We start from the raw sequence: 27,394 nt of genomic DNA, 5'->3' as shown, positions 1-27,394 counted from the left end.
AGCTATACACTGTCCAGTTTTGGTCTTGACTCGATCTCAACCCCTCAAGGTTCTCCGTCTTAAAACACTCTGGTCTTGATCGTGATGCAGTCTCATTTTAGGTGGTCTTGAAGACAACACTGGGAGGATATTTATTTAATTGTATATTTTGTTGGAGATCCCAACATTTCAGCAAATATGCAGTTCCTGGGAAATGTATATAACCCTCACTTTCTCACTTTTAAACTTTCTCACAGCACAATTGCTACATGTAATTACTGAGACATAAGTGTGTCAGTGCATGTTTATGCTCACAATCCATTGCATGAGAATGCGGCATGTCTTCGGCAATGAAACACAAGAAACACAATACAACAAACCACGGCTTGAGGCAGGTAAAGGTCAACACTTCCCTGTTGGACAGGTAAAGGGAATCGGTAAGTGCACGAAAGATATAGAAAGGTATTTCTTTGTTCTGACATACTGAGATATGGACTGTGCAAAAGCTGCAGCTTACCATTATTGCGCTCGAGACGTTTTTAAAGCAGTGTTCAATGATAAATTTGGCCACTGGGAGGCAGTAGAACAAGCTCTTGACATAAAATACTGACATTGTAACACCTTATGGTGAATATTATGTTAGCAAATATACACCTACTTACACATCACAAAAAAACATTGAAACATTAGTATTCATTTGGAATATGTTTCTGGCCACATGATACATTTCAAATCTAGCTCTATTTTGGTCTCCACCAACTCCCTAAGTAAATATTCAACCAAAATAGAGCTAAAAGGAGATGACGTAGAACTTGTCTGATGACCAGACCAGCACAAATTAATTTAGTTTTAAGGCTACATTTAAAGTCATATTCTATATACTTCCAGTTGAATCAGTGCAGCCACATTTCTGAGCAACAGAATTACATTAAATCTCCAGACAGATGAAAAAAGACAGAACGACAACTTTCATTCACTTTTTACTGATCTTGAAATCAAATGGACAATGAACACGCATGGTCAAGCAACAGCTGGCTAATATCTAGTTGTCTTTAAAACCACAACTGTCTAATTTCAGTGACATAAATGTTTTATATACTGTATATATATTGCCTTCTGTATATGTACATAGGTACACGCATAGAGTACATACACGCTGTTGAGGTTTAAACGCACACACAAACGGATCACACTTATTGTAATGACTGGACTTTGTTCAGTTCGTGACTGGAGAGGGGATAGGCTTTTCAAAAGGAAATGCATAGATTGGAAAATTTAACACAATATGCCACAAGCAGGCTCTACACACACAGTTCAAAGTACACACACTGAATTTTGGAGTCTTGTCTTAAGAGTTTGGTCCTTAAAAAAACAACAATAAAGAAAAAAAAAAAATCTGAAGATACTTTTTTTTTTTCTAAGGATGGGAAAACATGAAGTGATGTGTTGGAGGGAAAAAGGTGAATGAAACAATTAAACATCAAATCAACCCTCGTAGGTCAGAGGAGGATTCATAAGATTGACAGGTTAAGAGAGTACAGCATCATGGGAATGATATTGTTTGGATGCCATGTGAAGCAGGTTGTAGTGTAGCTGTAAGCCCAAACAATCAACCCTTCCCTTTTAGTGTCCCAACTCACCACCTTTACACAAGTGTTACACATTTCCATAGACCATGAGACCTGGTGTCGAACTAACAGGGATTGATCTCAGTATAATAAAATGACAGGAAAAAGTCATCATAGAGGTCTCAACTGGTCTGTGGAAGAGGTGCACACAGGTAAAAACCTTTCAAGGGACAGAAAATGGTGAGCTGGTGCTTCAAGGTTAATCTCTACAGCCCTGCCAGGAGGAGACAGATGGAGATAGAAGATAGGACCACTGGCTATATCCTTCCACAGGGCTGAGCATGGCAAACAGATATGGACAGAAAGGGTGTAAGTCTCCTCATCTTCAGAATACAGATGATGGTGGTTGGGTCGGGTAGGTATGTGGTTTATAGAGGATGATATGGAATGTCGCCCTGAGCAGCCTCGGCTGCCTAGCGGACTAGTGGGGACTGCTTCAGCGAGATGAGGACGGAGCGCATGCGGGACACGTCTTTGGCCTGCTTGCTGGACTTGGGGTTGAAGTCGCAGAGCCGAGCCACCCGCTCCCACTCAGTCCCGGGGTTGTTCTCATCCAGATCTGAAATCATGGCCTCTTCAGCCGCCCTATGTGCAACAGGGAAGAGGAGAAACAAAGGACACGGAAAAGAAAACAGTCAGTGGAGAAAGAGATAAGATACACCAGAGTACACATACAGCCCTGAGGAAGTCCTCTGCTGATCCCCAACACAAGTTCCGGTGAAAAACTCAGTCATGCCTCTGCAGTGCTGACTCTGGCATGACTGATGCATTCATGAGATTAAATACAATTTTACATTTCCGTCTGATACAATACAAGTATTTACTTTTTGGCTTGGTGGGACTTTGTTGCTTCAGCAGAGTCTACCTCAGGGCAGGACAGTCCAATCACCACACAGAAATGGACATCCATCTGTCTTTACGCCCACAAACAAGCTACAACATTTCATTACCTGTGGCATGCCCCCAAACTCAGCTTACACATTACAGTACAGTCACCTGTATTTTTGACTCGACTCTCCGCAACAGTAAAGGGAGGTACATGTAAAAAACACTGATGAGAAATCCAAAGAAAACAAACAAACTGAAGCTAAACAAAGTAACTGTAAGGACTGATAAGCATTTTTTTGGTTGGTTAAAAATGCAGTTCTGTACAGAACTGGGGGAGGGGAGTTTGCCCACATCCTTTCACTTCAACTTGCCTCGCGTTTGCATATTTGCAATGTCCTCTTTGCTCAGCAAGACCCAAGTATAGGGATGGCAAACTCATCAATATACTTGCCCTTGATATAAAAAAAAGGAGCAATAATGGCAAGTTTTTTTTTTGTTTTGTTTTTTTAACCAAACCCAAAAGAGCTGGAAGCACTGCTGGGCTTTAGCCATGCATTGTGCTGCGGCTGAAAAGCAGGCTATTTGGAGGTGTGGCAAAGAATGAGTTTACTTTGATTTCATGTGTCATAATTGTGGAAGAGATCAATCCATGTCTTCTTGGTGAAGGTTGAAGTGTTTTTGAACAATCTATCAAACCAAAAAAGAAAAAAAAAAGAAAAAAAAAAGAAAACGATGGACATTTAAGCTACAGGGCTTACCACATAACACTTGAAGTTAAAAACAGAAAAAGTTAAACAACAAAAAGAAAATACAAAACTTAAAAACTAAAAATGGATCAGTGCCACTATCACAAGACATTTTGAGATGCAAGCCACAGATTATGGCTAAACAAATGTAAGCCCTCATCACGCCCCACCCACAAACTTTGTAAAAAGTCCACTGCCATGGCACTTTTCTACTTCTAATTTTTTTTTCTACTCCCCACCCAACCTGCAAGCACAAACTGAGCTATTAACTACAACACAGTACACAAAGCAAAATGGGGATGAGAAGCCAATGAACATTCACTGTCACAACCAACTACAAATACACAAAAGGGACTAGAAGGACCACAACATCACAGAAGGGACATTATAACAAACCTCTATTCTAGGCAGTGGATTGAACTTTTGGGATAGTATAAACTGGGTATCTGTGCAACGTATAGTTATCTAACACACACACACAGAACTGCATCTATCCCCTGTCAGAAATATAAAGTATTTGGAGGTTCTGTGGTTTTGTATTTTTACTTAACTGGTCTAGGCGGTAGCAAGGATGGTTAATGTGTGTGCTTTAAGGTGCATAGGAAAAGAAAACAGGGAGAAACAGTTTCACAAGTCAGAATTTAGAAGAGAGAGAGAGAGGGGGGAGGGGACGGAAATGAAAGACAACAAAAATGAGCTAAATGCAGATGTTGAAAGCCAGCATGCAAAAAGCGACATTTTTTTAAAATTATTTTTTTTTCCTTCAAAAGGTTTTCTACAAAATGATTAGTGTGCAGCCTTTGGTTTGTTTTGGGAAAAAAATGTCATTGTAAATATTACTTGGTGCCATTTTACTGTAAGTTACACGCTCAAAGATGTCATAGCCTGGGGTCTCATTTATAAAATGGGGTTCATTATTTTCTAGTAAAACGAGCGTCTCATGTCATCTCAGTAACATCCTTGTCTATAAAACGTTTGCAAATAATGTGGCTTGTTCCCACATTCCCAGCATTTGTGTGGGAAGTGGTAATCGCATGGATCAAGCCCATTTGTACTGACTGATGTTTATAAATGAGGCCCCTGGAGTCCAAACTCACAACAACAAGATGAAGAGGAGGAAGTGGTGTGATTCAGTGTTAACTGTTACTCCAGCAAAGCTCAGGCTATATTTTTGGGTCAATATAAGCAAACTATACCAGCATAAGCTGCATTGAGATGCGCACATAAAAAAAAATAAATAAATAAATAAAAAAAAAGGACAGCTAAAATACACAAAGTGCATCCTTAATCAAAAGACAAAAACATTTTACCTCAGTTCACATAAAGTTAAATAAAAAAAAAGCTCACACAAAAACTTAATCAAACAAAACCAAAAAGTAAAAAAAGAAAATGTTACTTTTCTCATCAAGCTGTCAGCCAAAGCTGATGAATACAAAACAAACAAACAAAAACGTGTACCTCACAATGCAGCCTAATGGCCGTTCCCATGTAATCGGATAGCAAAACCAAAGGCTGCACAGTTCAGGCTATTGGATAGCTAGCTGGGCAAATTAGCATGTCATCCTGTAGGACAGCAGTAGCTACAGAGCAGCTAACGTTCTAATCAAGCATGAACACAGTTTAGTTTGAAGCAGTTGTGTAACCGTACGACCAGTGGTGTCATCCATAGTCTTTGATGTGCATATCACGCATGGGTTTAACAACAGGAAGGAGAGGAGAGAGGAAGAGAGCGGGGATGGTGATTGGTGGGTTCAATATCAGGTTTGAGAAGAGCTCATTCTAACCTGTAAAGCTGGATAACTGCATCTCTGACGAGGTGATTAAAGTCCTAGGGTTATGAATGACATTTCTGTAGCCAAAAAGACAATCTCCTTTCTGTGTACTGCAGATAGCTTGAGTTTAAGTCCAATTATATTTAGTTAGGTACATAAAATAACTACAGCTCCAGTTCAAGAGGTGCTCTCATAATAAATAACACCTTATAACTACATACGATTTTTTTAATACTTGTACTTACTAAGTCTAGCTGAGTTCAGAAAGAATAATAACCTTGACCTTCCACACATTGCATTCAAAAGTACAGTAACTTGTAGCTCAGTTTCACATGCAAGTCAAAGTTTGGCACCATCCTGTTGCATACATAGTTTTAGTCTTTACATAAGCGAGAGGCTACAACTGGGAATATGGGAAGTTCGGGTGAGTACTTAGGAAGTTTGACTTATAGGGATTCAGAGGAAGGAACCACCACTAAGAACAATGTCAACTCTGCACATTGTGCAGGGGAATCATATCTTATTTCATAAACAACGCTCAAGATAATAAAAAGAAAGTTTAGGTGATACGGATGCAAACACCCAAGTCCAATTACACAAACACAATTGCTTCAAACAGATCTATAAGCATCCTACTCCTGAATCGCAATTTGTAGATTAATTTGGGGTAAAAATCACATTTAAAAAAAAAGAAAAGAAAGATGTTAAGTGGAAACAAAACACTTTCGGCGAAGAGTTTATACACTTTATGTAAGCAAGTGTTAATTGTTGAAAACTTGTGTAATGTATTTGCAAAATGTTTCGCTGGAATGACTTGAAGGGAAATCGTATGGAAGTGAATAATGGAGGAGAAATCAACACAGGCAGATATGAGAGGACGAACTTTTCATGGATGCGACTGTTGAGTTTGGAAATGTGTAGGTGGCATGCAGTCATTCTTTTTACTGAAATGTCAGGCATCCACTCATCAATGACATGCAGATATATGTGGTGAAAACTCTTCTATTTGAAAAAGAAAAAGCAACAAACAAAACTATGAGCTAGATGGTGATCGATTAGAAATCCGACTAGTGAAAAAGGAAAACCAAAGCTGGAACTAAAACATGGCAACACGGGGAGGTAAATAATACCCAAACTCATGAGATGAATATGATGTCAATGAGTTGGATGCTGGGAGTTCATGATAATGGAGAAAACAAAAATCAAAAAGAAGATGAAAAGGGAGGATGTTAGTTGGAGCAACATACACATAACCAATGAGCTCAGAGAAGGGCTGCTTGTAGAAGTCTTCATCCAGCACCCTGGACAAACATCCGCCCAAACGACAGAGCAGCAAGAAGGCAGGAGAGAAGAGAGACAGCGATAAAAGGGAGAAGAGGATGGAAACACAAGCATTATAGGTTACCACACAATAATCAGCTAAGGCATATCATCAACCAGGCTTCTAAATGCAGAGGCTCAGGAAGGCGTCTGCCCTTTGAAATATTTAATTACACAAGAGAGAACTTTTTTTATACTGTTATTCATGCAAAACATGCATTTTATCTCTAGTACATGAGGAGGATAAGAACCTGTCTTTCTACATATTTTAAAGTGTAAACCAGGTGATTAATAGATTAGTTTGGAAAAGAAGAAACAGATGAATAATGAAAATAATTGTTAGTTGTAGATTTCTTGGTCATTTATTTATCTGTACCAGGACAGGATTATACATCAGCCACACCTTTCCACCAAACACAGGTGCCAGATGGGTAGGGAGTCATGACTGCAGGTACTTTATTATTCATAGGGCAGCAGGGCTACATTTCAATGCAGGAGAAACTGAGACAATACTTTGCCAATTCAACTCTGCAAAATGACGATTACCTGGTGGCTGGTCCGTGCAGCATATTACACACCCTTAAAGAGTAGTACATGACTAAAACAACACATCAGTCTTGTTATTATAAACTAGACCAATGAACTAAATTCACACTTAAAACACAGCTTGTAGAACGCTCCTTTTATGAGATTCTAGATTCGCAAAATCATTCTTAAAATTACATTTGAATTTGACTAAAGCAGACTACACATTTATTTGTCTCATGTTCTTTTTTGGCACTAAGTTTTCCTTAGATACATACTTCCCTTGAGCTATTGTCCTACACTAAAAATAGAAGGAATGTCAAACCCCCCAATGAGGTGAAAGAGCCCTGTGGGTCCTCTCTCACACTCTGAAGTCAGTGAGCTGCATGTTGCTAATGCAAAAAAGCCAGTCCACTGTCATGAGATCTGGCTACTTTAGCTCAGTCTGGCACAGAGATGTTAATTCATCCACCTATGCCAACTCATGATCAGGTGGAGCAACTCTTAAGATGATAATATAAACATTCTATAAACATCTCAAGGTTCATCTTAAGTAGAGGTTTAACGACATGTAAACTGTGAGGTTTTTCTGGTTACATATGCTCACCTTTGGCTCAAGTAAGAGACTGCTGCTCCTACTCCAAAACTGTGATCACCCATTTTTTTAAATATTCAAACTTTTCACAGGGTTGTGTACTATTGTGTGTCCTCTGTTTTGGCTTTTTTTTTTGTCTCAATACACGCTGTAAACGTATGCCCTTTTCATGGCAGTATCCCACCCTTATTTCCATTGTTCCTTGCGTCCTGTTTTTACCCCTCTATGAAGCCAGTACCTGTTGTTGGTTTTGGTTTTCTCCAGCTGCTCGTTCTGCCTTGCGTGCCACTCTTCCAGCTCCACCTTGGCTTTCTCCTTCCACTCTGACTCTTGCTTGCGAGAGTTATCATCTGGGGAGGGAGACAAGTGAAGAGATGAAGAGACAGATGGGGAAAGTAAACAGCAGGGGACGATGATATGGATGGCAGGGTAAGACACACTGGAGGGAAATAAGGAGCTGGATGCCTGTGACACAGTGCCATATTATGACCAGTATTAACTGGACCTGCTACTTTCTTGTTGGTCTATTCTGTTCCCTTATTTTATAAAATACTCTGGTCTGTGCTTACCTAGCAACTCCAGCCTATCTTTTTGCTCCTCCCTCCACTTGCGTAGGCTTTCAGGTTCGGCCTGAAGCCGGTCTGCATTGGAGATTGCTGCATAGGCGTCTGATGGACCGTTGCTTTCCTGAGAAACAAGGTTGTGTTAATAGGTAGAGTTTAACAACGTCATTTACCGAAATTTAGTGAAGAAAGAGTCAGTTTCATATTGTGAATCATCAATCGTTCCGTCTATCGTCTGAAAGATGTGGAATCAGCTACTGTAACTAGTGACTTGTCCTAATTCCAAGATGCATGCAGTATACTTCAAAAAAAAAAAGTCAGCCATTCACAAGATTTTCCTGAAGCCACATTTGTCCCCCTTATCGGCTTAGCTTCTCTCACTGGAGAGAAAGAAGTCCTGACTATGCAAAAGACAGCAATGTTGCAATGACAGCACAGGAAAAGGAAGCTGGAGCGGATTTAACAGCCAGATACTCAACCGCCTGTGGTTAGCACTCGAATCGCTCCATTACAGCGCTAAAAGAAAAGAAAAGGCTGTCGAATAGATGCAGGAAACACATTGGAGCAAATCTCAGCATCCTATTGGTTTGTCAATCTCAAGTCTTTAGAATTTCATGAATTCACAAAGGACAGGTGACAAAATTTTATATGTTGTAGTTTTTTTTTTTGTAGCATTCCCCTCACAAAACTGCTGACATATCTGAATGTCAGATTTTAAACAAACCATCCGATTACCCAAAATAACAGACCGCATGTCCTATGTAAAACATCCATCACAATTTACAGACTGACTTCCTGGTTCCACTCTGACCCGTCCTACTTGATGAAGATGTGTGTGTGTGTGCACTGCATTGTAGATGAGCTTAAGGCAGTGTGCTCAAATATTTACTGTCATACAGGACTGAAGGGATCAGACATTATTCCCATCTGATAAGCTGAAACCTGAACAGTTTTTCTTTTTGTCACTTTATCATAAATGACAGAAATGACGGCCGACATTATGAAAATAACACTCGAGTTTGTAACGAACCAAAAATATTGTTTAGGATTTCTGCTATCATACGCAGAAACACTGTCAGTGTGTGGAGCTTTTTTCACATGGCAGTGTTTTTCTTCAGTTCCGCCTTATGTAAACAAATATCACTTCAGCAAAAACAATAACATCGGTGTGTACTGACAACAAGCCTGTGCCGAGTTGGCAGAAACAGACCGACCAACAATTAAGAGGCTACAAGCAAAGGCTCTACTTTAGAGATCAAACCGTCAAGGATGTTTAGTTTGGACTGGGTGATGTGTGTGTGTGTGTGTGTGTGTGTGTGTGTACACTGTGAGCACAAACAGGATCAAACAAACAGAATCATTTAACATTTTGAAAAGCAAATCAAACACCACGTGAAGAAGTATTACCCCGTGAAGCTCTCCGTTGATAGCACCATCTGCAAAGATAAAGACAGAGAAGACAGCTGTTAGAAATCGAGCAGACAGACACAGACTTGATTAAATGTGGAAGAACAACACAACAACTACAATAAAAACCACCAAATCTGACTGGGAATATTTCCCACACACGCTTATTTCATAACATGAAATGTCAGCACTTCTGACCAGCTTACTATTGCTAAACCACACTTGAAGCTAAAGCTTGGAGGAAATGAGCCAGTGGTGAGCAAAGGTCGTTCAGCTCCATCAGTTTCCTCTTGTGGCTGTCAGGTTAGCTGGCAAACACAGATGTGGCGACATGTCGCACTGCCAGCAAATACGATAGGAGGCAATGAATGACGTTAGCACACAGCTTCATTCATTCATTCATTTTAAAAGCTGAAGCTTGGACCTTCACACACACACACAGTTCTCATTTTGTTTGTGTTCATTTGACACAGGCTAATGTGTTAGCTTCGTTAGCTCGGCTAACGTTAGCAAGCAGATTTAAAAAAATCAACTTTTAGTATTTGCGACCAAACTGAGGTTTAGCGGGGCAGTTATTTTTTTAAAAACATCGACACAATCATCCTTAAAGGTTGAATTTGACCAGACAGGCGATGTTAACCGCCGCCTGCTTGACAACAGTGGTCACCCACCGACAGAGTCTCCCAGCGACGAGGGGACCTCTCCGCTGTCCAGGATGCTGAAGCCTTCGTCGTTTTCAATCCCCGCGATTTCGCTCTCCTGCTGGGCCAAGAACGCAGCGGCGGGGTCCTCCTCCGAGCCGACACCGTTTCCAGCGGCGGGCGCGTTCAGCATGTCAAAATCATCCATGTTTGTGTGCTTTGTGTGGAGGATAAATAGGAGAAACGAGCGAGCAGGTGTAGCGGCTGACCGAAACCGATTTAGCTCAAAGAGGAAAGGGACGACACAAAAAAAAAAAACGTAAAAGCTAGCGAAGCGGAAAAGGATAGATGTCCAATCACAAACCAGGACGGGTGACTGACAGTGTAGAGCACCAATCACAAAACAGCTGCCTCAAACTCGGACCAATCAAATTAGTTCAGCCTCCTGCATACGGGTCCCATGACCTGCTGCGTGCTGCTGTCAGTGCCGTTATGGTCAGAACAGAGAAAAAACCGCAGTCTGCGATAAAGTGATCCAGCTGCTGCATTTCAGTGATTATTATCAATATCAGACTGGTGTTCCGTTATTATTCGTATTCTATGTTATGAATCACTACATTAAAATGCATAATATCCATACATATACTCTATATGTGTACTGCAATATAGACAGTACATGTGGATTTTTATTCTTGTGCAAATCCAAGGAGTCAAAGAGGATATTACACACTTTTTGTTAGTGTTTTCTTGATTAAATAAAAGTATTTCTTTCGAGGCTGAGTTCTACTTTTATTTTATTGCATACTACAGCTGGTTTTGGCCCCCTCAAATCATAGCCACACTTTGTTCCAGTCGTCCAAACGCCTTGTCAAACACCAGTCAACTTCTTAAAGCTGGTGAAGCTCCCTGGTACCATTTGTAGAGTTCAGCCCAAACATAATGTCATGGCGGTTAATTATTAACAGCTCTGACAGTCTCAAAGGACTCCGGTGACAAGCAAGCACTCACCTGACTCAAGGCATGCATCTGGGAGCAGATATGTTAGACTTAACACATCAGAACAATGTCTGTGTGACTCAGCAAGCAATTTGAGTGACTCTGTGCTACTTGGAATTTTAAAAAAACTCTAGCCTTTTGCTCCAAGCTGAAAACTCAGAACTACAAGGAACAAAAGTATGCTTCCAGTTGTTGCTTACTTTGCAGAGGTCATAGAAAGCAAAGACGAGACACGCCTTTGGAAGGTTTTGCTGATACAGTTGAACATTTGTCCCAGAACATCTCACATGACTTGGGTCTTAAATGGAGATGTAAGATCTGACTATGCCTGTCTCCTAAATTTCCTGAAATGTGAATTAAGTTTGCCCTCATTGATGAAAAATAAAAACATTAATGTGATTTTTTTTTTTTGTAATCCAATGTTTTACGATGATTGTAATTCAGGCATAAAAATCCAGAACATCATCAAAAAATGAATCCAATTTGTTACTTATACCAAATCTAGAGTGCAAAAATCAACGTGGTTATAATGGCTAATCATGGCTATTGTATAATCCCATTTACAGCACATAAACATTGCATAAACATTGCTATGCGACTGGATATGTCATTCAGTTTAAACATCCAGGAGACTCTTACGGGAACTACTTTTGGAAACAGCAGCTCTCCACTGGACTACTTGAAAAACACGTCAGTTATGTTTTACCACTAAACATTACAGTACACGTATTTCAAGGCTGTAAAAGATGCAGACACACTTTTTCTGTGTAGACATCAAAGTAAGAAGCTGAGAATCAGAGTCCACCAATATTGTAGACTGGTCTTTTGCAACAGTGTCAATAAATTCACATTCTTCAGAACAGCCATGTCTTTCTTGTTTGACTTAAATAAAGTTGATTTTCTTGTGTATATTTAAAACAAAACAACTTTTATTTGGACATAACCAAAGAAATGTCTATCATATAATGTACAATACTGTATGCAATAGTACATACAAACCATGTAAATATTTTGAAATAAAATACAGAAGGCATGAAGAAAACAGCTGAAATCTTCATAAGGTCTGTGGTAATGACGTGTAAAAAAATTTCACCTGATTCAGGCAAAAGATTACCAGCAGTCATACCAACATGTTTAGCAGGTGTGGGCTTGGCTAGCACTTAGTTTTCCAGAGAAGTCTCTCATCTAAGTTACTGCTGGAAGTGGTGCACTTGGGCTAGTAAAAGAAAGTCTTCCCTCTCGTGCTATATTTAAAAACTCACTGCTCAAGCACACTTACAGGGACACTGTGTTGTAGGAGATGCCTTTCTTTGGATGAGATGTTGAAACAAGGTCTCGACTCACTGTGGTCATTAAAGATACCATGGCACTTATTGTGAAAGAGTAGGGGGGGGTCCCTGGTGCCCTGGCAAAAAATTCTCAAACTTGGCTCTTTCACATTCTGGTGCAAAATTGCTGCCGTCCATCACTCCACCACGAGGCAAGTTTCCTATATTCACTGTAAAGCACTTTGAGTAAACCACTACTTAAATGTAATCCATTATTATCAGCATCAGTATTATTAGCAGCTATTAGGCTAAAGCAGTCGCTGCCTTAACACTACCTATGTATCAGTGTAACATATTGATTTTTTTTTTAAATTAATCATTTATTAGCCCTAAAGCTTTCAAGACCACCAACTATTCAATCACCTTCAAGCATGTTCTCCCAAAACCTTAAATAATTTAAATTATAACAAAACATGGACATGTAACATAACATGACAGTTACATCTCAAAAATTGAACAAAAATTGAGAATGAAAACTCGCAAGCAATCATAGAGAACAGAGAGGAAGCTACAGGAGAATGTTTCAGTAATATTTTGGTCACATCTGAAACAAGCTTTCTATACTGACATACTTTTCCATCCACCCACATCACATTGCAAGTAGTAGAACAGAGTGGGTGATTGCTACCCCGTACAGCATGGGTAATTTTGACTTGAAGGAACCGTTAACTCCTCGAATAAGCTCTTGGGGCTTCACTAAACCTCAAAAGAGTTGTGAGATTTCTGGCCCATGCAATGGACCCAACTTACACATGACATATGTATCCAGGTTGGAAACTGGCCAACATCTGGCCTTGTGAAGGCACGATTCTCACAGACTTAAGACTGAGTTTTTCACAAGAAAAATTGTCTTCATCAATGTAAAAAATAAAAATTAAAAATTAAAACATTTAAATCAAGGTAAACACATGATGGTTGAATGCATTGTCTTTCACTCTAGCTTTCAAAATGTATCCCCTAGATATCCTTATGTATCTATCTGGGCAGAATTATTACTACTTTCAGTGGTGTAGTCCTCTGGTTGGGAGCAGTTCTTTGTAAATTAGGACTACATCCTTCAATATATCCTTCTGGTTGCATAGTCTAACACCATGCTAGCTGCTCCGAGTAAAGCAGGCTCCTCCAAGTCTGATGCAAGGACCTCGATGCTCTGGGCAGAGAGGAGGGCTCTCTCAGAGATGATGCGCTGCACTGGGGCTTGGTAGTAAGAGGCCAAGACTCCAGACAGAATCACCCGCTTGGGGTTCACTATGTGGAGGATGTTAATGATGCCTACACCTAGTGCTGTGGAGGCTGTGGAGACGGGAAGATGAAGACAGATTGAAATTAAAAATGTCTCTTGTTTTTAGGTAACAGAATTTACAAACAGTGATGCAAGTAAAGATAAAGTGTAGTTTGAATTTCTTGAACAAATTATGTGTGTGCTGACCTTTGTTCAGAACCGCATCGGCTTTGGAGTTCCCCAGTCTTGCTGCGTTGATGAGGTGGCCAGCGGTGACTGGCTCTGTGAGCTTCATATCCATGCCTTCCACGTTCAGCAGATCCTCTGAGAGATACATAAAACACAGGTGGATGATTGTTTAAAAGCCTTTGAGACATGAGTGGTAAGGAGCTACATTAAATTTAAGCACTTTGCTAGGTTTTCTTCATCCAGATAGATTTGAACAAAGTTTAAGATGGGATAAGTGATTCTTGGTAATAAGATTACATCTACGATGAGATTATCTAATACACTTAATACACAATTATCTTCTCATGGTTCACTAGCCTTGCTACTCTGTGTGTGCACTGAAACAGCACTGTCTATGTAGCTGGGAAACCAAGTCTCTTTCATGCATCGGGTAACATCAAACTTAGTAGAGACGTGTTTTTGTTGTGATGTTACCTATATTAGCAGGTGAGTTGTCTGGTGCTGGTGTGCTGGCTCTGGGAAATATCCTCTCTGTGTGTTAGCTGCGCATCAGCAACTTTAGCAAGAGTTTCACAACAATAGCACTATGTTATGAACTGGTTACCCTACCCTTAAGTCATACCTCCTAAGACCAGAACAAAGGTAAGAAATGCAGAAAAACATTTTGTCTTCACTCTTTGTTGCTTCAGTGTCAGGATTTTAAGCTTAAAGTTGGAAAAAGGGCATTCCAACCCACCTATATTCAAGCCTCTTTGTTTAGGAGACGCCTGTGTCTCCGGTGCATGTTATGTGGACATTTTTGCGTGTGAACTTTGCATTATTCACACACAATGCCAGTGGACAAACAAGACTAAAAGGGTGTGTACGAAGATGCACCTTTTTCTCAGCACACTCTTTATACACACATTAACAAAAGCTCACCGTCATACAGCCTTTTAGCCTCTTTCTGTAGGGCCATGCCAGACGCATAGGCCTCTATACATCCTCTGCTGCCACACGAACACTCCGGGCCTTCTAAGGAAACCATGATGTGCCCGAGCTCCGCAGCGCAGAAGGTAGAGCCGTGAACCAGCTCACTGTGATGGATAATCCCTCCTCCAATACCTAAACACAGAGTGAAGATATTTACATCCTTAGTTAGTAAGATCAGGCGACTGATTAGAGTTATTAAGACCTGACTTCTCACCAGTTCCTGTGATGACAGTGACAAAGTTCTCCACTCCCTTTCCATGACCAAACTTCTTCTCAGCCAGTGCAGCACAGTTGCCGTCATTGTCGACCCAGACGGGTAGGTGGAGGGCGTCGGAGATGGGTGTTCTCAGATCCACTGAGGACCACTCTTGGATCAGCTTTGTGGAGTGTAGGACCACACCTTCTTGTGGGTTTACACGCCCACCAGTGGACACTCCTAAAATGTAGAGTAGGCGCTATAGGATGATGGTTCTATAATGTGGTTTTTACATTAAGAAATGTGAGTGAGTGTTTTTTTTTTTTTTCATACCAACTCCGAGTATTCTACAGTTGAGGCAGACTGCGTCCTGCATGGCATCTGCACACATCTTTAATATAAGCTGCATCCTGTCCTCAAAGGTCTTTGGATTGGCTTGAGTATACTTCTTCACTATGTTACCCTGGGTGGAGAATTTAATTTTTTATTTATTAATATGCATTAAATACAAAACTCTAAATAATGAGAAGTGGCACCCAGCATTGTTATAAATGGTTAAGGCTCATAAAAATGGTGTGACAGCTACGTCAAAAGGATAGGAGAGTCTATGCTGCCTACCCTCATGCAGATGATGGCCACTCTAAGGTTGGTCCCTCCCAGGTCAACGGCCAGAGCACTCTGTGTCTCCAGGATGTGATCGATGTCCTGGGAAATGGGGTCTTTCACTGGCGGAAAGCAGAAAGTCTTCTGTAGGGGCTCCTCCAGGTCAATGGAACGTAAAAACTTGAGAATACGAGGCACTGCGTTGCCATCACCATAAATCTTAGAGCTGATGGAAAACAGAAAAATAACGTAGTTGGCTTTCGGTAAGACTGGACACTTTCGTATCATTACTATCTTTTAAATTTAATTTCTTTTATGTCATTTTAGAGAGCACACATGCTACATTTACAGTGAGACAACCCAGTAAGCAAAAAAAGTAGCATATACAAATTCACTTACTGATGTTTCCATTGTAGGTTTATGTAATCTTAACCATATTTTCCATAGATTAGATGTTATAAAAAAGTATACTGTAAGATATGCTTTTTAAATTTAGTAAACTTCAGCAATTAAAACTGTTCTCCAGAAGACTTCGCTCAAAAAGACCCAGTGAAACAGACTGAATGTTGCTCATACCAGGGGTATCTCTTTCCAAACTGCAGCTCCAGAGCATGGTAGATCTTATTCTGAGTGTCAGCATCTCTGACATGTAGAACATTTTCACCTAGCAGAGAGGGAAACATCATCAACACAGCTTTGTGAGAGACTAATTTTAGATTGCCTATATGAGGTGTTCTCTCAATGCCTGAGCAACATTTCTTTCGCAGCCTTTCCGGCTGTTCTACGTCACAAATTCTAAAACTGTTTGTAGTGTAGCAATGGTTAATTAAATGAGGGCCAATCTTGTGTTCTACCAAACCTACCTGTTTCTCTGCCAGTTTGTCTTGTTCCCAGGTTAATGACAGGAGTGCCAAAGGCCCCGGCTTCTCGTACACCACAGCTGCTGTTTCCAATCATGCAGCCGGCGTGGCACACCAGCTGGATGAACTGCTCAAAGGGAATGTGCTTCATGGCGCGGAAGTTGGGGTGCTGCTCGATGCCTTTCTTTCGCATCACTCGCACCATTTCCTTACTTCCTGTTGACGTAGGAAGGGTGGATCATAATTAATCATGTGATCTTAGTTTTACTTTGACATCCCGAGGACAACATAGCCTAGAAAAACAAATAGGAACTAAAGCAACCAGTAAGTGAAACTAACCAGCATCAATGTTAGGGAAGAGGATGAGGGTCTTTTTGTTGAAGGAGAGCAGGGCATCCAGCATCAGCCCGTAGATCTTAATGGATTGCTGGATGTCAGTGGTAACTGGGTGCTGCAAAGCCACTATGTAGTCTTGCTCCTTCACCTTGTCACCTGCAAACATGAACAGACACCCCACACATGACACACAAACATAATCTGATGTTTCAAACTGTATTTCTGACCCATGACGGCATCTCTGCATACCCAGCCAGCTCTTGATAATATCCATGTAGTCATCTCTGTGATGAGTGGACAGCAGTTTGTCGTATGAAGGGCAGCCAGCCAGCAGGATGCGAGAGTGGTCCTCACACATGGCGATGAGGTGCTGCTCTGCCATGCGTGTGCAGCAGGCGTGGTAATGGGCCAGTTTACTGATGGCGTGGCGGATTGAGTCATCGATCGTGCCACTCACCTGGGAAAAGGAGCAAGGGTGTTATTTGTCATTTGGTAGCGATTACTACTAAGTAAGTAATTATGGATATCTTATGCACCATGTTTGCTTCGATTACTGTAGTCTCTCTTGCTTTAATAAAGGTAAGACATGGCACATACACTGTAAAAAGTGCTACATTATATAACGAGAATATATTTTCGAGTCCTGCCTCCTCACCTCTCCTCCCTCCAGATGAAGTATTCTAATGTTCATCAGCGCTGCAGCAGTTGCTAGAGCCAGTGCGTCAAAGCGATCGCCATGGACGATCAGGATATCAGGGCGCAGCCTCTGTAAAACATCAGGGAGTTTCACGAGCGCCAGGCCGACGCTCTCCACCATGGCGGCTTCATCTTCGCCTCTCACGATGGTGTGGAGCTTGGAGCCGATGTCAAAGTCGTCCTGCTCAATCATCCGAAAAGTGTTCCTGCAGAGCAGAAAGTAGAAAAAAAATAATTTAAAATCACCTAAACCCAAGTGAAGACCCACACGGTTTCAGTTTTGGGACTTTCTTGAAGGACACTGCTGTGCCACTTTGGTCTTACCCGTAGTCATCAATGAGATGGGATCCAAGCACCACAACTTCCAGTTCAAACTCTTCAGGGTGGGATTTGATTCCAAACATAATGGGGGCCAGCTTGGAGTAGTCCGCTCTGTTGCATGTCGCCACACACACCCTCAATCTCCTCTCACACTACATCAAATGCAATAACCATCACACACACACAAACGCACACAGAGAACATTATTAGACATACAGAAACACACCTCTGATATATGCCTGATATGTGTAATTATTCCACTAGTGGGGTCTGCAAGAATATTACTATCTTCATGTATAAAGGCAACTAAAGAATGATCATGTTCTAAATAAACATTTTCATATGGAGTCAAAGTCATACCTGATTCTGCTCCACTGTCCTTTTCCTCTCCATCTGTGCTTTGCTCCTTTGCATTCTTATATAGTAAAGCTCCTAGAAAACAAGGACAAAGGGCGAGGGTGAGCTCCAGTAATGAGTTGGTTAAGCATAATGTTATCCATAATTTCCAATACCCTAGCCCACCCACATCATACTCACTTGGGCCTTCCAAATATTCAGTTGCTGTAGAATGAAAACACAACAAAACACTACACTAAAAATGTTTTGCATTTTACATAAACAACACATGCTGACATTTATTTATTTTGGAGGTGGGAAACATGCCGTAAGGACACAGGGACGCTTTGCATGGGGAGGCATGGGTCTCACTCACACATGGCTCAGTTTAGTCACGTGACAAGGGGATGAGGAAACTGGTCTTTAAAGGGAGATACCCTAAAAATACTTTCTATTTATTGGTTTAATTATCAGAGACAGTGCACTACAATAAATGTTGCTGTAAATGTGGCAGTGTCAGCCAAAAATCTAGACCCCAGTGTGATCAAATAAAGTAATCAAAAAATCAAGTACTCTACTTTAATTTTAAATTGTAGACACAAACATGCCTTTTGTTCAGTGAGTTTCCAAAGATCTGGAAACAAGTCAGTGGGAAGTTGTAGAGTGCCACCACCCTTGTCTTCTTAAGTCTATAGTGAGTCAGTGTCTGTGAATGTCATGGCAGCTCCAGTTTTCCTGTTTCTTTCTTTTTCCTTATAAAAAGGTGCATGGCTTGTTTTAAATATTAAATATTCTTTTAATAACTGAATAATAACGTTTTGTGTTTTAACCATAAAAAAGGACAAAAGATGATGATGGCAGCTGTGTCCAAATAAATAAAACATCCTGCACAGTATCAGACTTACAAAACTCAAAAGGTATAGTTTCAGCACATTTTTTTCACGGCAGTAATTCTGATTTGTCATCACAGTAAACGATGGTGTTCCTAATCATTTTTAATGATGTCTTTGTTCTGTTCAGGTGTCCCCATGAACCCAGACATTGTAACAATGAGCACATGTACAATACCAGGACCCTGCAGCTAAATGTAATTCAGCTATCATTCATTTAATATACATACACCTGTGCTTTTCCTACTGTGACATGCCAAAATATCTTCTGTGAAAAATGATCTTACCTTCTCTTCAGCTTTCAACAGTGTGTACCAATGTTTCTTGCATGCCCTCTATAGCTCATCCAACATTAAACTATAACCTGTGAGCTTTTCAATGACGAGTGCTTCCTCCACTCGAAAAGAGAACTCTCATTTTACAAAAAAAAAACATGCTGCCATCTGCTGCTGTGAATCTATTATGACACTGCACTTTCCCAATTGAGCACAACTCTAGTTCTTAAATACAACAACGCCAACCTTCAGTTAACATACATTAATAATTATTGCATATATTTGAGCCAAAGTCAAAAATCAAAAGGGAGCTCAAATTCCAGAGCAGATTCGGTGCCTGGGATTTACAAATGTCCGAGGTTAGATTCAGTCACTGGCTGAGTTGCATTTCTCTCTCTCTCTTCTGAAAATAGGAGTGGAGGGGTCACTGACATCAGAACGAGCTAACAAACATGAAAGATTAAAAGAAAAAGAAAAAGAAAAAAAACTGGGTTCCAACTGTGGCACTAATGTTAAATTCCATCATGTTTTTCATGCCGTGATCCTTCGCTTAGCACAGGCCATGCTGTTTGTAATGTTGTCCAGCCAGACAATTTGTTATGATGACAAGCGCCTCACTGTTTCTAGTAAGGTTATTATCATGATGGAAGAATTTAAACTTTGATTCAATATTAGTATTAAAAAACAATGCTCGATACCTCTTTCTATTACCACAGCATAAGATTTGTTTTACCTTTCACAGCCTGTACACAGTGCTATTACAAAAAAAAAAATTGCAGACCAGTTTGTTTCCCACAGAACGCCAGTGCAATAGGGGTGGATTTTTATATTTCATTTATATATTTGACTTTTACTACTTTAAGCTTAAAATTTCCCTTCAGGGAATAATAAAGTATTTCTGATTTCTAAAACTCAGGATTAAAAGTTTTTCACTTGCGGTTCCATTTTCACAGCAGCAGGTGAGCGGCGTGTGGAGGAGGCTTGTTACTGACGACGTAGCCAAATGTAATACCAAATAATGTCTCTCTCACTATCTGCGTCTTTGCTGCAGAGCTTTGTGATTGTCAGTAGACAACACGGGACGCGAAGAGCAAGGTGGAGATTGTCTACTAGTTAACTCATTGCGGAGGGCGTCGTTCTGACTGACTGATTGTTGTTTAGAAACTTCTTTGAATGTAAAATGAACTTTTACTACACATTTTAATTTTTGTGTTGAATTAAAATAGTATAGAAGTACAGATTTCTGACACCCCCACTTTATAGTGCTTCCTATTATTTGCATTGTATATTATTAATAATTAATAAATTATTTATTTCACTAGTGCAAATAAATGGATAGTAAATATAGAATCAATAGCCACGGAGGATGGAGAGGAGCCAAATCAAAAATCATTTTATAGTCTAATAATCTTGTCATGGGACTACTCAGATGGAGAGAAAAACTAGGGATGGGTCATCAACATGAATCTCTTTATTGAGCCTTTTTATAAGGAGGGAAAGTAGAGAACAACTCAACTCAAAAAAAGGCCTGTCCTTTAAAGGACGGTCACTTCTCAAAGCGTGCTTTGATTTCAGTCATGATGAAAATTCTTTTTGGAGCCTGAAAGGTTTTGCCACAGTAATTTAATATTTTAAAATCAATGTTTGAGATGTAGGCCGCGCTGCTAAGATCTTATATTATTTGTTCTATCATTGAGACTCACAAACAGTTTGTTAAAACAGTGCCACACCTCTGATGCCAATGAAATTGGTAGAGTGGCGTAGTAACCGAGGGAGGTGCAAAACTCATAAAGAATACGCCTGAACGCTCTTTGCAGTCTGCCTGACTGGTGTCGTTAAAGGTAAACAGAAACAATTTAAACAAAGACACTGGAGATGATATTCCAGAACCTTCCAACAGCATCTGCTAAAATTTTCCATCAAGTGGCTCGGCTTGTTTCTGATCAGGGATGTGTTCATCTCCAAGTTAAGGCGGACACACTTAGTAAGTATGTAGTTGCAATGGCGGCCATTTTTAGTCCAAACCTAAAAACATTTTTGTGACACTTAAGACACAGCGAAAGTGTAAAATAATGACGACGACATCTAGATAACAAAAGAAATAAGGCAAACGTAACAGTGTGCCAAAAGCTAAAGAGAAGAGCTGCAACATGAAGACTTCGAATCTTGTAATACTCCAATGTATTATATATTACTCCAATTTATTATATTCCTATAATGACGCCATGGCAAGTTGTTACATAGTTATGAATGCCACAATAGTATATTGCATCCCCAAAAGAAATAAAATGGCGTCTTTTGCATCTCGTAATTACAGAAACGTGATACTGACCTTAAAAATCGAGACACAGATCTCACGCGTCTCTTATCACTTGGAATTTCAGCCAGCCAGGGAACATACGGAGAATGTACCCAGTTCAGCTAGCAAGAAATCAGTGTTATTGGCATGCTCAATCACTCAGATGAGACGCTGGAGAATTTAACGGAGATACAATAAAGTACAACTAACTTCATGGAGTTGAAGCTTGTAGATTTGGTCTTATAATTATTATTATTGTAACCACATTTATTACAGCTACGCACACGACGACAGCCCACCAACTGTAGTTTTGATGATTTAAAGGTATTTAGCTGTCTATTATAACTGACCTTTTTAAATCACAACCTTCATTTCAAAGGAAATTTAATTACTATATTTTCAACATGTCACATTTCTTTGAATGACATACAGGGAAATGTACTGTGAAGCCACCAGTCAACACCAGCCTACCCACTCTGTTTTTCCCCCTCTTTGGTTTATTAATGAATCAATAGTTGGGATGTGATTCGTGATTTAAGTTGGGCTGTACAACTTCTTTCCCTCTGCCTCCACATATGTCTTACTCACACACCTTTAAGGAAATGCAGTTAAAACGTTTGGTTAATTGCTATGCCATGTTGTGTCAGCCATCTGTGAGGGCTGATGTTGTCCACGATAATTTTGTTTAGTTTAGTTCTGTAAAATCATGACTTTTCTTAATCACCATGAATGTTTATCACCTTAGTTTTGCCAACTGTCTCAGCTATAATCAGACAAAAGCACTCACAGATGAGCTGCAGGAAGGTTACAAGAGCATTTCAATTTTATCTGAAAGCAGCCGTCCAAATTAAGGCAAGTTCAGATGCAGTTGAAAATCAACAGCAGCTACATCTTTTAAAGGTGTAACAGCACAGAGTGAATGGCAGCTTAAGGTATTCTAGTGATATCTGTGATGTTGTCAAAGTGACGTACGACTCACTCCTTGCTGTTGTGCCATTCTTCTAACTCTTGTGTGTCATGTCACACACACACACACACAAAAAGCCTCCTGGACTAAATCCTGTGAATTAGCCTGAATCTCATTCATCACACCGTGACTTCTACTCAAGCATCACAAGACAGCATCAGCAGCCAATGTTATAGCATGGGGGCAGGGACGCATGCAGAAAGCAAAAGGCAGGGATGACACAGTCAGCAATGGAGGAAGACGGAGATACTGTACAAAATATAACAGAGGCATTGATAGACTGTGAGAAATAAAGACAGGATGTTAAGATGAAGACGAAATCTATGAGAGAGGGAGGGAGGGAGGGAGGAGGAGAGGAAAAAAAAGCATCTCACTCACATGGGGGTTTATGCATAATGAACCCGAATGCTTTTCCATCCCACGTCTCTGTGAATTGTCGGCTTAAAAAAATTTAAAAATCACACTCTGCTCTGCTCAATTCTTCTATCTTTTTATTTCTCTCGTTAGCCCGACCGCAATACTCAATGCGGGGAGGGAGAGCATGCGCGAGCCAGCAAGCGGCAGAGGAGGAGAGAAAGGAACGGAGCGAGAGGTGGTGTGACACAGACATACTGATGGGGGAGGTGCTGTGTGAGACCGGGGTTGGGTTAATTTGGATTAAAGCTGGTGATTGGCTGCACGGGGAAAAGGAAAGAATGTGGCATCCTGCCATGAACACAGCACAGCAGGTCATCTTCAGAGTCCCTATGTTAATGTACAGTATCCATATCTACCTCACATGACAGACATCAGAAACAATATGCTTCATTTTAATCTGCGGAGATTCACAAAATGACCCGGAACATCTCCGGTGTGATCCTCAGCTGAAGAAGGTGTTGATGGCGCCCCGCCCCAAATTCTGTTACAATACGGGTCAAGTGCCTTAAAGTTACAGGGAATGGTTTAGGGATATCTATCTGAAGGAATACATGTGCGTACTATGTGTGTACTATCCAAAGTGTTGGAAGTTAAAACATCAAATAACTACCGACTGTACTACAGACCACCTGAGGAATAGACGCACAAACAATGTGACAGGAGGATCCGGCTCAATGTGTTTACATTTCATTGCTTTATATTTCTTGAGGTCACTAAGTACTATCATATAATAATAACCCTTGCACCATTGAATGTTTCACAGCAGTTGTTCAGTCCCTATCTTTACCTTAGGTATAGAAACAATACAGGAGAAATTTACAGTAGCAGTTAATATTTCTATGAGCTCAAAGAGAGATAATTTTACTGAGTTTATTTCATTTCTACTCCATGTGTTGTTTCTCCAGAGTACTTTCCCTCATTTTCCCTGTACTTATTGTGGAGTTATAAACATAGTTTCCATTGTTCCATTAAATCAACTGTGGCTTTTTATAGCCTGATAAAGCCCTGAGTGAAATGTGTCGCTCCTATCAACATTGACACAAAACCAAATCATATATTTTTATGGGTGCAGTCATCCCTTAATGATCCCAGCTATGGATCAGCCTCTGTCAAGACCTGCACACAGTCAACGTTGAACTCTAGCACTACCTGCTTGTCTTCACCTCATTGGCTGGACAGCCTTCGTCTTAGGGACCCTGAAGGAAGCCATAAAAACAATGAAGCCTACTGCAGTCTGCCACGTCTCAGATTCACAGGAGTATGAACTGACCCACTGTTAGCGGTGTACTCTGTTTACTTAAGAGGTTCAAAGACCTACAGGCTTCTGCTTTCCTTGGTTTACCAAAAGGTAACAAGGTAACAAGTTCAAGGTAACATTGACAGACTTTTTCCCCCAAGTAATTTCATCTCATTTAGATTAAATGATGTCCATTTTACGTCATGTACCTGCTGTAACAACTATTGCTCCTTGTGCTACTGTTTTTACTCATTACTCAAAAAGAAAAGTCAACATAAGCTGCAGCCTTGATCCTCATTAATAAAAAGGGCAATGGAGATGAAAAGTAGATATTATTGCCAAACATACTGTAGCCAGTAACAGATCAAATACCTATCTTGTGTTTAACAATGTCGGCAATGCATCAGCAACCTCCTGGTTGTAAAAAAAACAAACACTGGCTGGGTAAACTGCCTTCAATGTTGACAGAGTTGAAAACATCCTGGTTCACATTTCACAAAGATCACGCCACATCAAACTAAATATTGATTTCCAAGAGCTGGTTCAATGCAGATTCACTCTGATAAGGACAAAAAAAAAAGAGCAAACAAAGAAATGGGCCTTGAACTCATGACTACAAAATACACAGGGTGCACTTACACATCCTAATGTTGTAAGAAACAGCTACCTGATGCGTATTTCGTCTTTAAAAATATGATTTCTTAAGTAGTCCTCACTTCCTTCCTCATTTCTTATATGTATAAATATTAACAAATAATTTCAGTGTCACTACTTAGACTCTATACATGCCTGATACAAATGAGAGTATGGTGTATGCTTTTAATGAGACACTGCCACCTAATGTCCTTTACGAGGAAAGGAGCTCTGCAGGTCATTTCTGTAAGGGGGAGGTGTGTTTGCACAATTTAATACATGGACGTGACAAACTTCTCCTGTCCACTCCTATTTACCCAGATTAAATTTAAAAAAGGACTGTGACAGTGTGTCATTCAGTCAGCTATGTGCAGTTTGTTAGCTGGAGTTTCCCTTTGCTACCAGCTTGTGACAGGCACCTGAACGCAACACGGGAGCAACGTTGCATTGCCATTATTTACTTTGATAAACTGGAGACGGAACAAAATCGTCTCTGCCTGGAGGCAACCTCCATGCAAACATTGTGTAAAGCACTTGGCAACCTTCTTAGCAGCTCTGGTATGTGCTTTGCATTTGTGCTGCCTGAGGCCAAACACAGAGGAGTAAAAAAAAGGAAATCACAGACATTGCAACAAAGACTTTCATCTCCACTGCAGGTAAACGCTTCACTTCCTGTCCCACCGAAGCTAAAGCGTCAACTTTTCCTGTATTATCTTTTTCTGTAGCTTATTAAGGAGTTGCGCACATATTAGTGAGGTTTAAATCGTGATAACTGTGTGTTAGTTTGTGTTTGTTGTTGGCTAAAATCGCGTCGTGCCGCCTTCACGGTGTTTACCGTTATCCTGCGGTCTGACTGAAGTTATGCTAGCGACCGTTAGCCCGTTGACAACAAGTCTGGCAAGCGACAACACAACAACACAACAACTCCCTAGCAACACACACGGTGTGTTGTGGTGACAGTGTTTGGGACATGCTGTCCAAACCATCCCCATACAAACAGTGACCGTTTCGCAGTGGCACTGCGTTAGCACTTAAAAGTTAGCCGCCGTTAGCTGGTGAGCCCCCGCTTAGCTGAAGTTATCAACCGTTATCAACCGTTATCAACTGACGTCGTGTCACGCACCTTGACTTGTCCAGAGACGCTGCTCTCATCTCATGCTGGAGACATCGGCTCCTGCACCCACTCGAGTCCTTTCTGTGTCTTTGTGTTTCCACTCGTTATTGGACATCTGAACATTCACACGAGGGGGAGTTCGTCAAATCCTGGGCGGACCGCGAGAAACAGGACCGGATGTGCGTGGCGTGGACCTTCATAATAAAATTCTGTAATGGTATGACACAAGGGATGAGAGAAAAATACAAAACTCAGGAGAGACACACGGTATACATATATATATCCAACTCTCAGCACAAAACATCTACACATATAAATACTGCTAAACAACGCCAGATTAACCCTCCTCTGGGAGGCCATGACCCATTGTTCCTATCTCTGTCCTCTGGTCTCTGTTTGGTCTGAATTCATGTATTTGTACTTAACTTCCATATTTACATTCTATTCAACTTGATACCATACATCTCAGATGCAAAATTGTCTTTCTTTTTTTTTTACACCACTGCATTTATTTCATAGCAATAGTGGTACAAAATGTACAATTTTATACAAATATTTTCATGCTAAATATAATCTGAAGTAACACTTGAATATTTACTTGTGAAGTATTTTGTACTTTAGTATTGCAACAGTGACACTGACTCTCACCATCTGCCCCAGCACGTTACATTAACATAGGCTCTACTGGCTGTATGTGATAACTAATAATTAACACACACCTTTTAACTTTTATTTAACATCCTCTGGACTACTACGTTTTGATAAATATCTTGCACATTTAAAATATTTAGCATATTGTGAGCCGTTGCACATTACCCAGCAATAACATTTCACATTTCTGCACAAACTGTACAGCATTCTAAAAGCATTTACTCTCCCTTTTATTTTATACTTAATATTTGCTATACACCAAAACACCAAGACAAATTCCTTGTATGTTAAAATCTTTCTTAGATGATTCATCATCATTATTTTCTTGAACACTGGACGGAAGTAGTATTGCTTTATTTGCTTTATTTTGACAAGCTTCATGCTGTAACACTTAGTTATGTCAGGGAAAGTGGCAACCTGGCAAGGATGCTGAAAACTATGGAAACACTGAAACACACACCCACACACACACACGTACACATACGCACCCACTGTCACACAGTCTAAATGGTGATTTTTCCCTTGAAGAAAACAGTTTTTCCCTTTCGACCATGAATCACAGAGAAACACTTACAAATTAATGGTCAAAAGCACAGGCAGTTTCCCAGTAGCACCAGTAAACAGTAACCTCAAACAGTGGTGGAAGTGGTAGCAATTTGACTCAGCTGCAGCCCCCGTAGTGACTGCTGCAATTTTATAACTGTGCTGCATTGCAGGGCTATTTCCCCCTACAACCATGGCTGCGGTTGCATAACAACCAACAACCAACGTGGTTTGGTTTCATGGTGGTTTGGAAATAATGACAAAAGAAAGTTTTTAGAAGGACTGAAGGCTGAGGAGGACAGTGGAGGC

At 40.4% G+C, this 27,394-nt stretch overlaps 2 protein-coding genes across 9 annotated transcripts; both read right to left on the bottom strand.

Moving 5' to 3' along the window:
• Nucleotides 1-946: 946 nt before the first annotated feature.
• Nucleotides 947-10,322, bottom strand: clta (clathrin, light chain A). 3 transcript variants are annotated; one of them, XM_019269253.2, is made up of 7 exons: nt 10,035-10,322; nt 9,364-9,392; nt 7,963-8,080; nt 7,632-7,743; nt 6,201-6,254; nt 3,733-3,768; nt 947-2,192 (listed from the first exon to the last, which is right to left on the bottom strand). In XM_019269253.2, the coding sequence occupies exons 1-7, from the start codon at nt 10,210-10,212 to the stop codon at nt 2,021-2,023; spliced, it is 699 nt and encodes a 232-aa protein (XP_019124798.1). In that variant the 5' UTR covers nt 10,213-10,322; the 3' UTR covers nt 947-2,020. The 3 variants fall into 3 exon arrangements, with proteins under 3 accessions (XP_019124798.1, XP_019124858.1, XP_019124912.1); XM_019269313.2 differs by lacking the exon at nt 3,733-3,768; XM_019269367.2 differs by lacking the exons at nt 3,733-3,768; nt 6,201-6,254 and having other exon boundaries at nt 10,035-10,320.
• Nucleotides 10,323-12,638: 2,316 nt separating this feature from the next.
• Nucleotides 12,639-26,085, bottom strand: gne (glucosamine (UDP-N-acetyl)-2-epimerase/N-acetylmannosamine kinase). Of its 6 annotated transcripts, XM_019259543.2 has the most exons (16): nt 22,869-24,863; nt 21,557-21,645; nt 18,261-18,284; nt 18,084-18,155; nt 17,727-17,875; nt 17,362-17,608; nt 16,956-17,163; nt 16,710-16,862; nt 16,374-16,586; nt 16,087-16,174; nt 15,526-15,736; nt 15,241-15,370; nt 14,926-15,147; nt 14,661-14,843; nt 13,758-13,874; nt 12,639-13,621 (listed from the first exon to the last, which is right to left on the bottom strand). In XM_019259543.2, the coding sequence occupies exons 4-16, from the start codon at nt 18,135-18,137 to the stop codon at nt 13,386-13,388; spliced, it is 2,211 nt and encodes a 736-aa protein (XP_019115088.1). In that variant the 5' UTR covers nt 18,138-18,155; nt 18,261-18,284; nt 21,557-21,645; nt 22,869-24,863; the 3' UTR covers nt 12,639-13,385. The 6 variants fall into 6 exon arrangements, with proteins under 6 accessions (XP_019115088.1, XP_019115076.1, XP_019115062.1 ...); XM_019259531.2 differs by lacking the exons at nt 21,557-21,645; nt 22,869-24,863 and adding an exon at nt 25,901-26,085; XM_019259517.2 differs by lacking the exon at nt 21,557-21,645.
• Nucleotides 26,086-27,394: the final 1,309 nt, after the last annotated feature.

Source organism: Larimichthys crocea, chromosome X (assembly GCF_000972845.2).
Source record: "Larimichthys crocea isolate SSNF chromosome X, L_crocea_2.0, whole genome shotgun sequence".
NCBI lineage: Eukaryota > Metazoa > Chordata > Actinopteri > Sciaenidae > Larimichthys > Larimichthys crocea.
This window is presented reverse-complemented; position numbering and strand designations above follow the sequence as displayed.

Coding starts and splice junctions, on each gene's coding strand:
- clta (XM_019269253.2), bottom strand. CDS start 10,212: ATGGATGATTTTGACATGCTGAACGCGCCCGCCGCTGGAAACGGTGTC. Junction 9,393..10,034: donor GTCGCTGGGAGACTCTGTCG/GTGGGTGACCAC, acceptor TTATCTTTGCAG/ATGGTGCTATCAACGGAGAG. Junction 7,744..7,962: donor AGATAGGCTGGAGTTGCTAG/GTAAGCACAGAC, acceptor CTCCCTCCCCAG/ATGATAACTCTCGCAAGCAA.
- gne (XM_019259517.2), bottom strand. CDS start 22,907: ATGGAAAAGCATTCGGGTTCATTATGCATAAACCCCCAT. Junction 17,876..18,083: donor GGACAGTGGAGCAGAATCAG/GTATGACTTTGA, acceptor CATTTGATGTAG/TGTGAGAGGAGATTGAGGGT. Junction 16,863..16,955: donor TATTATCAAGAGCTGGCTGG/GTATGCAGAGAT, acceptor TCATGTTTGCAG/GTGACAAGGTGAAGGAGCAA.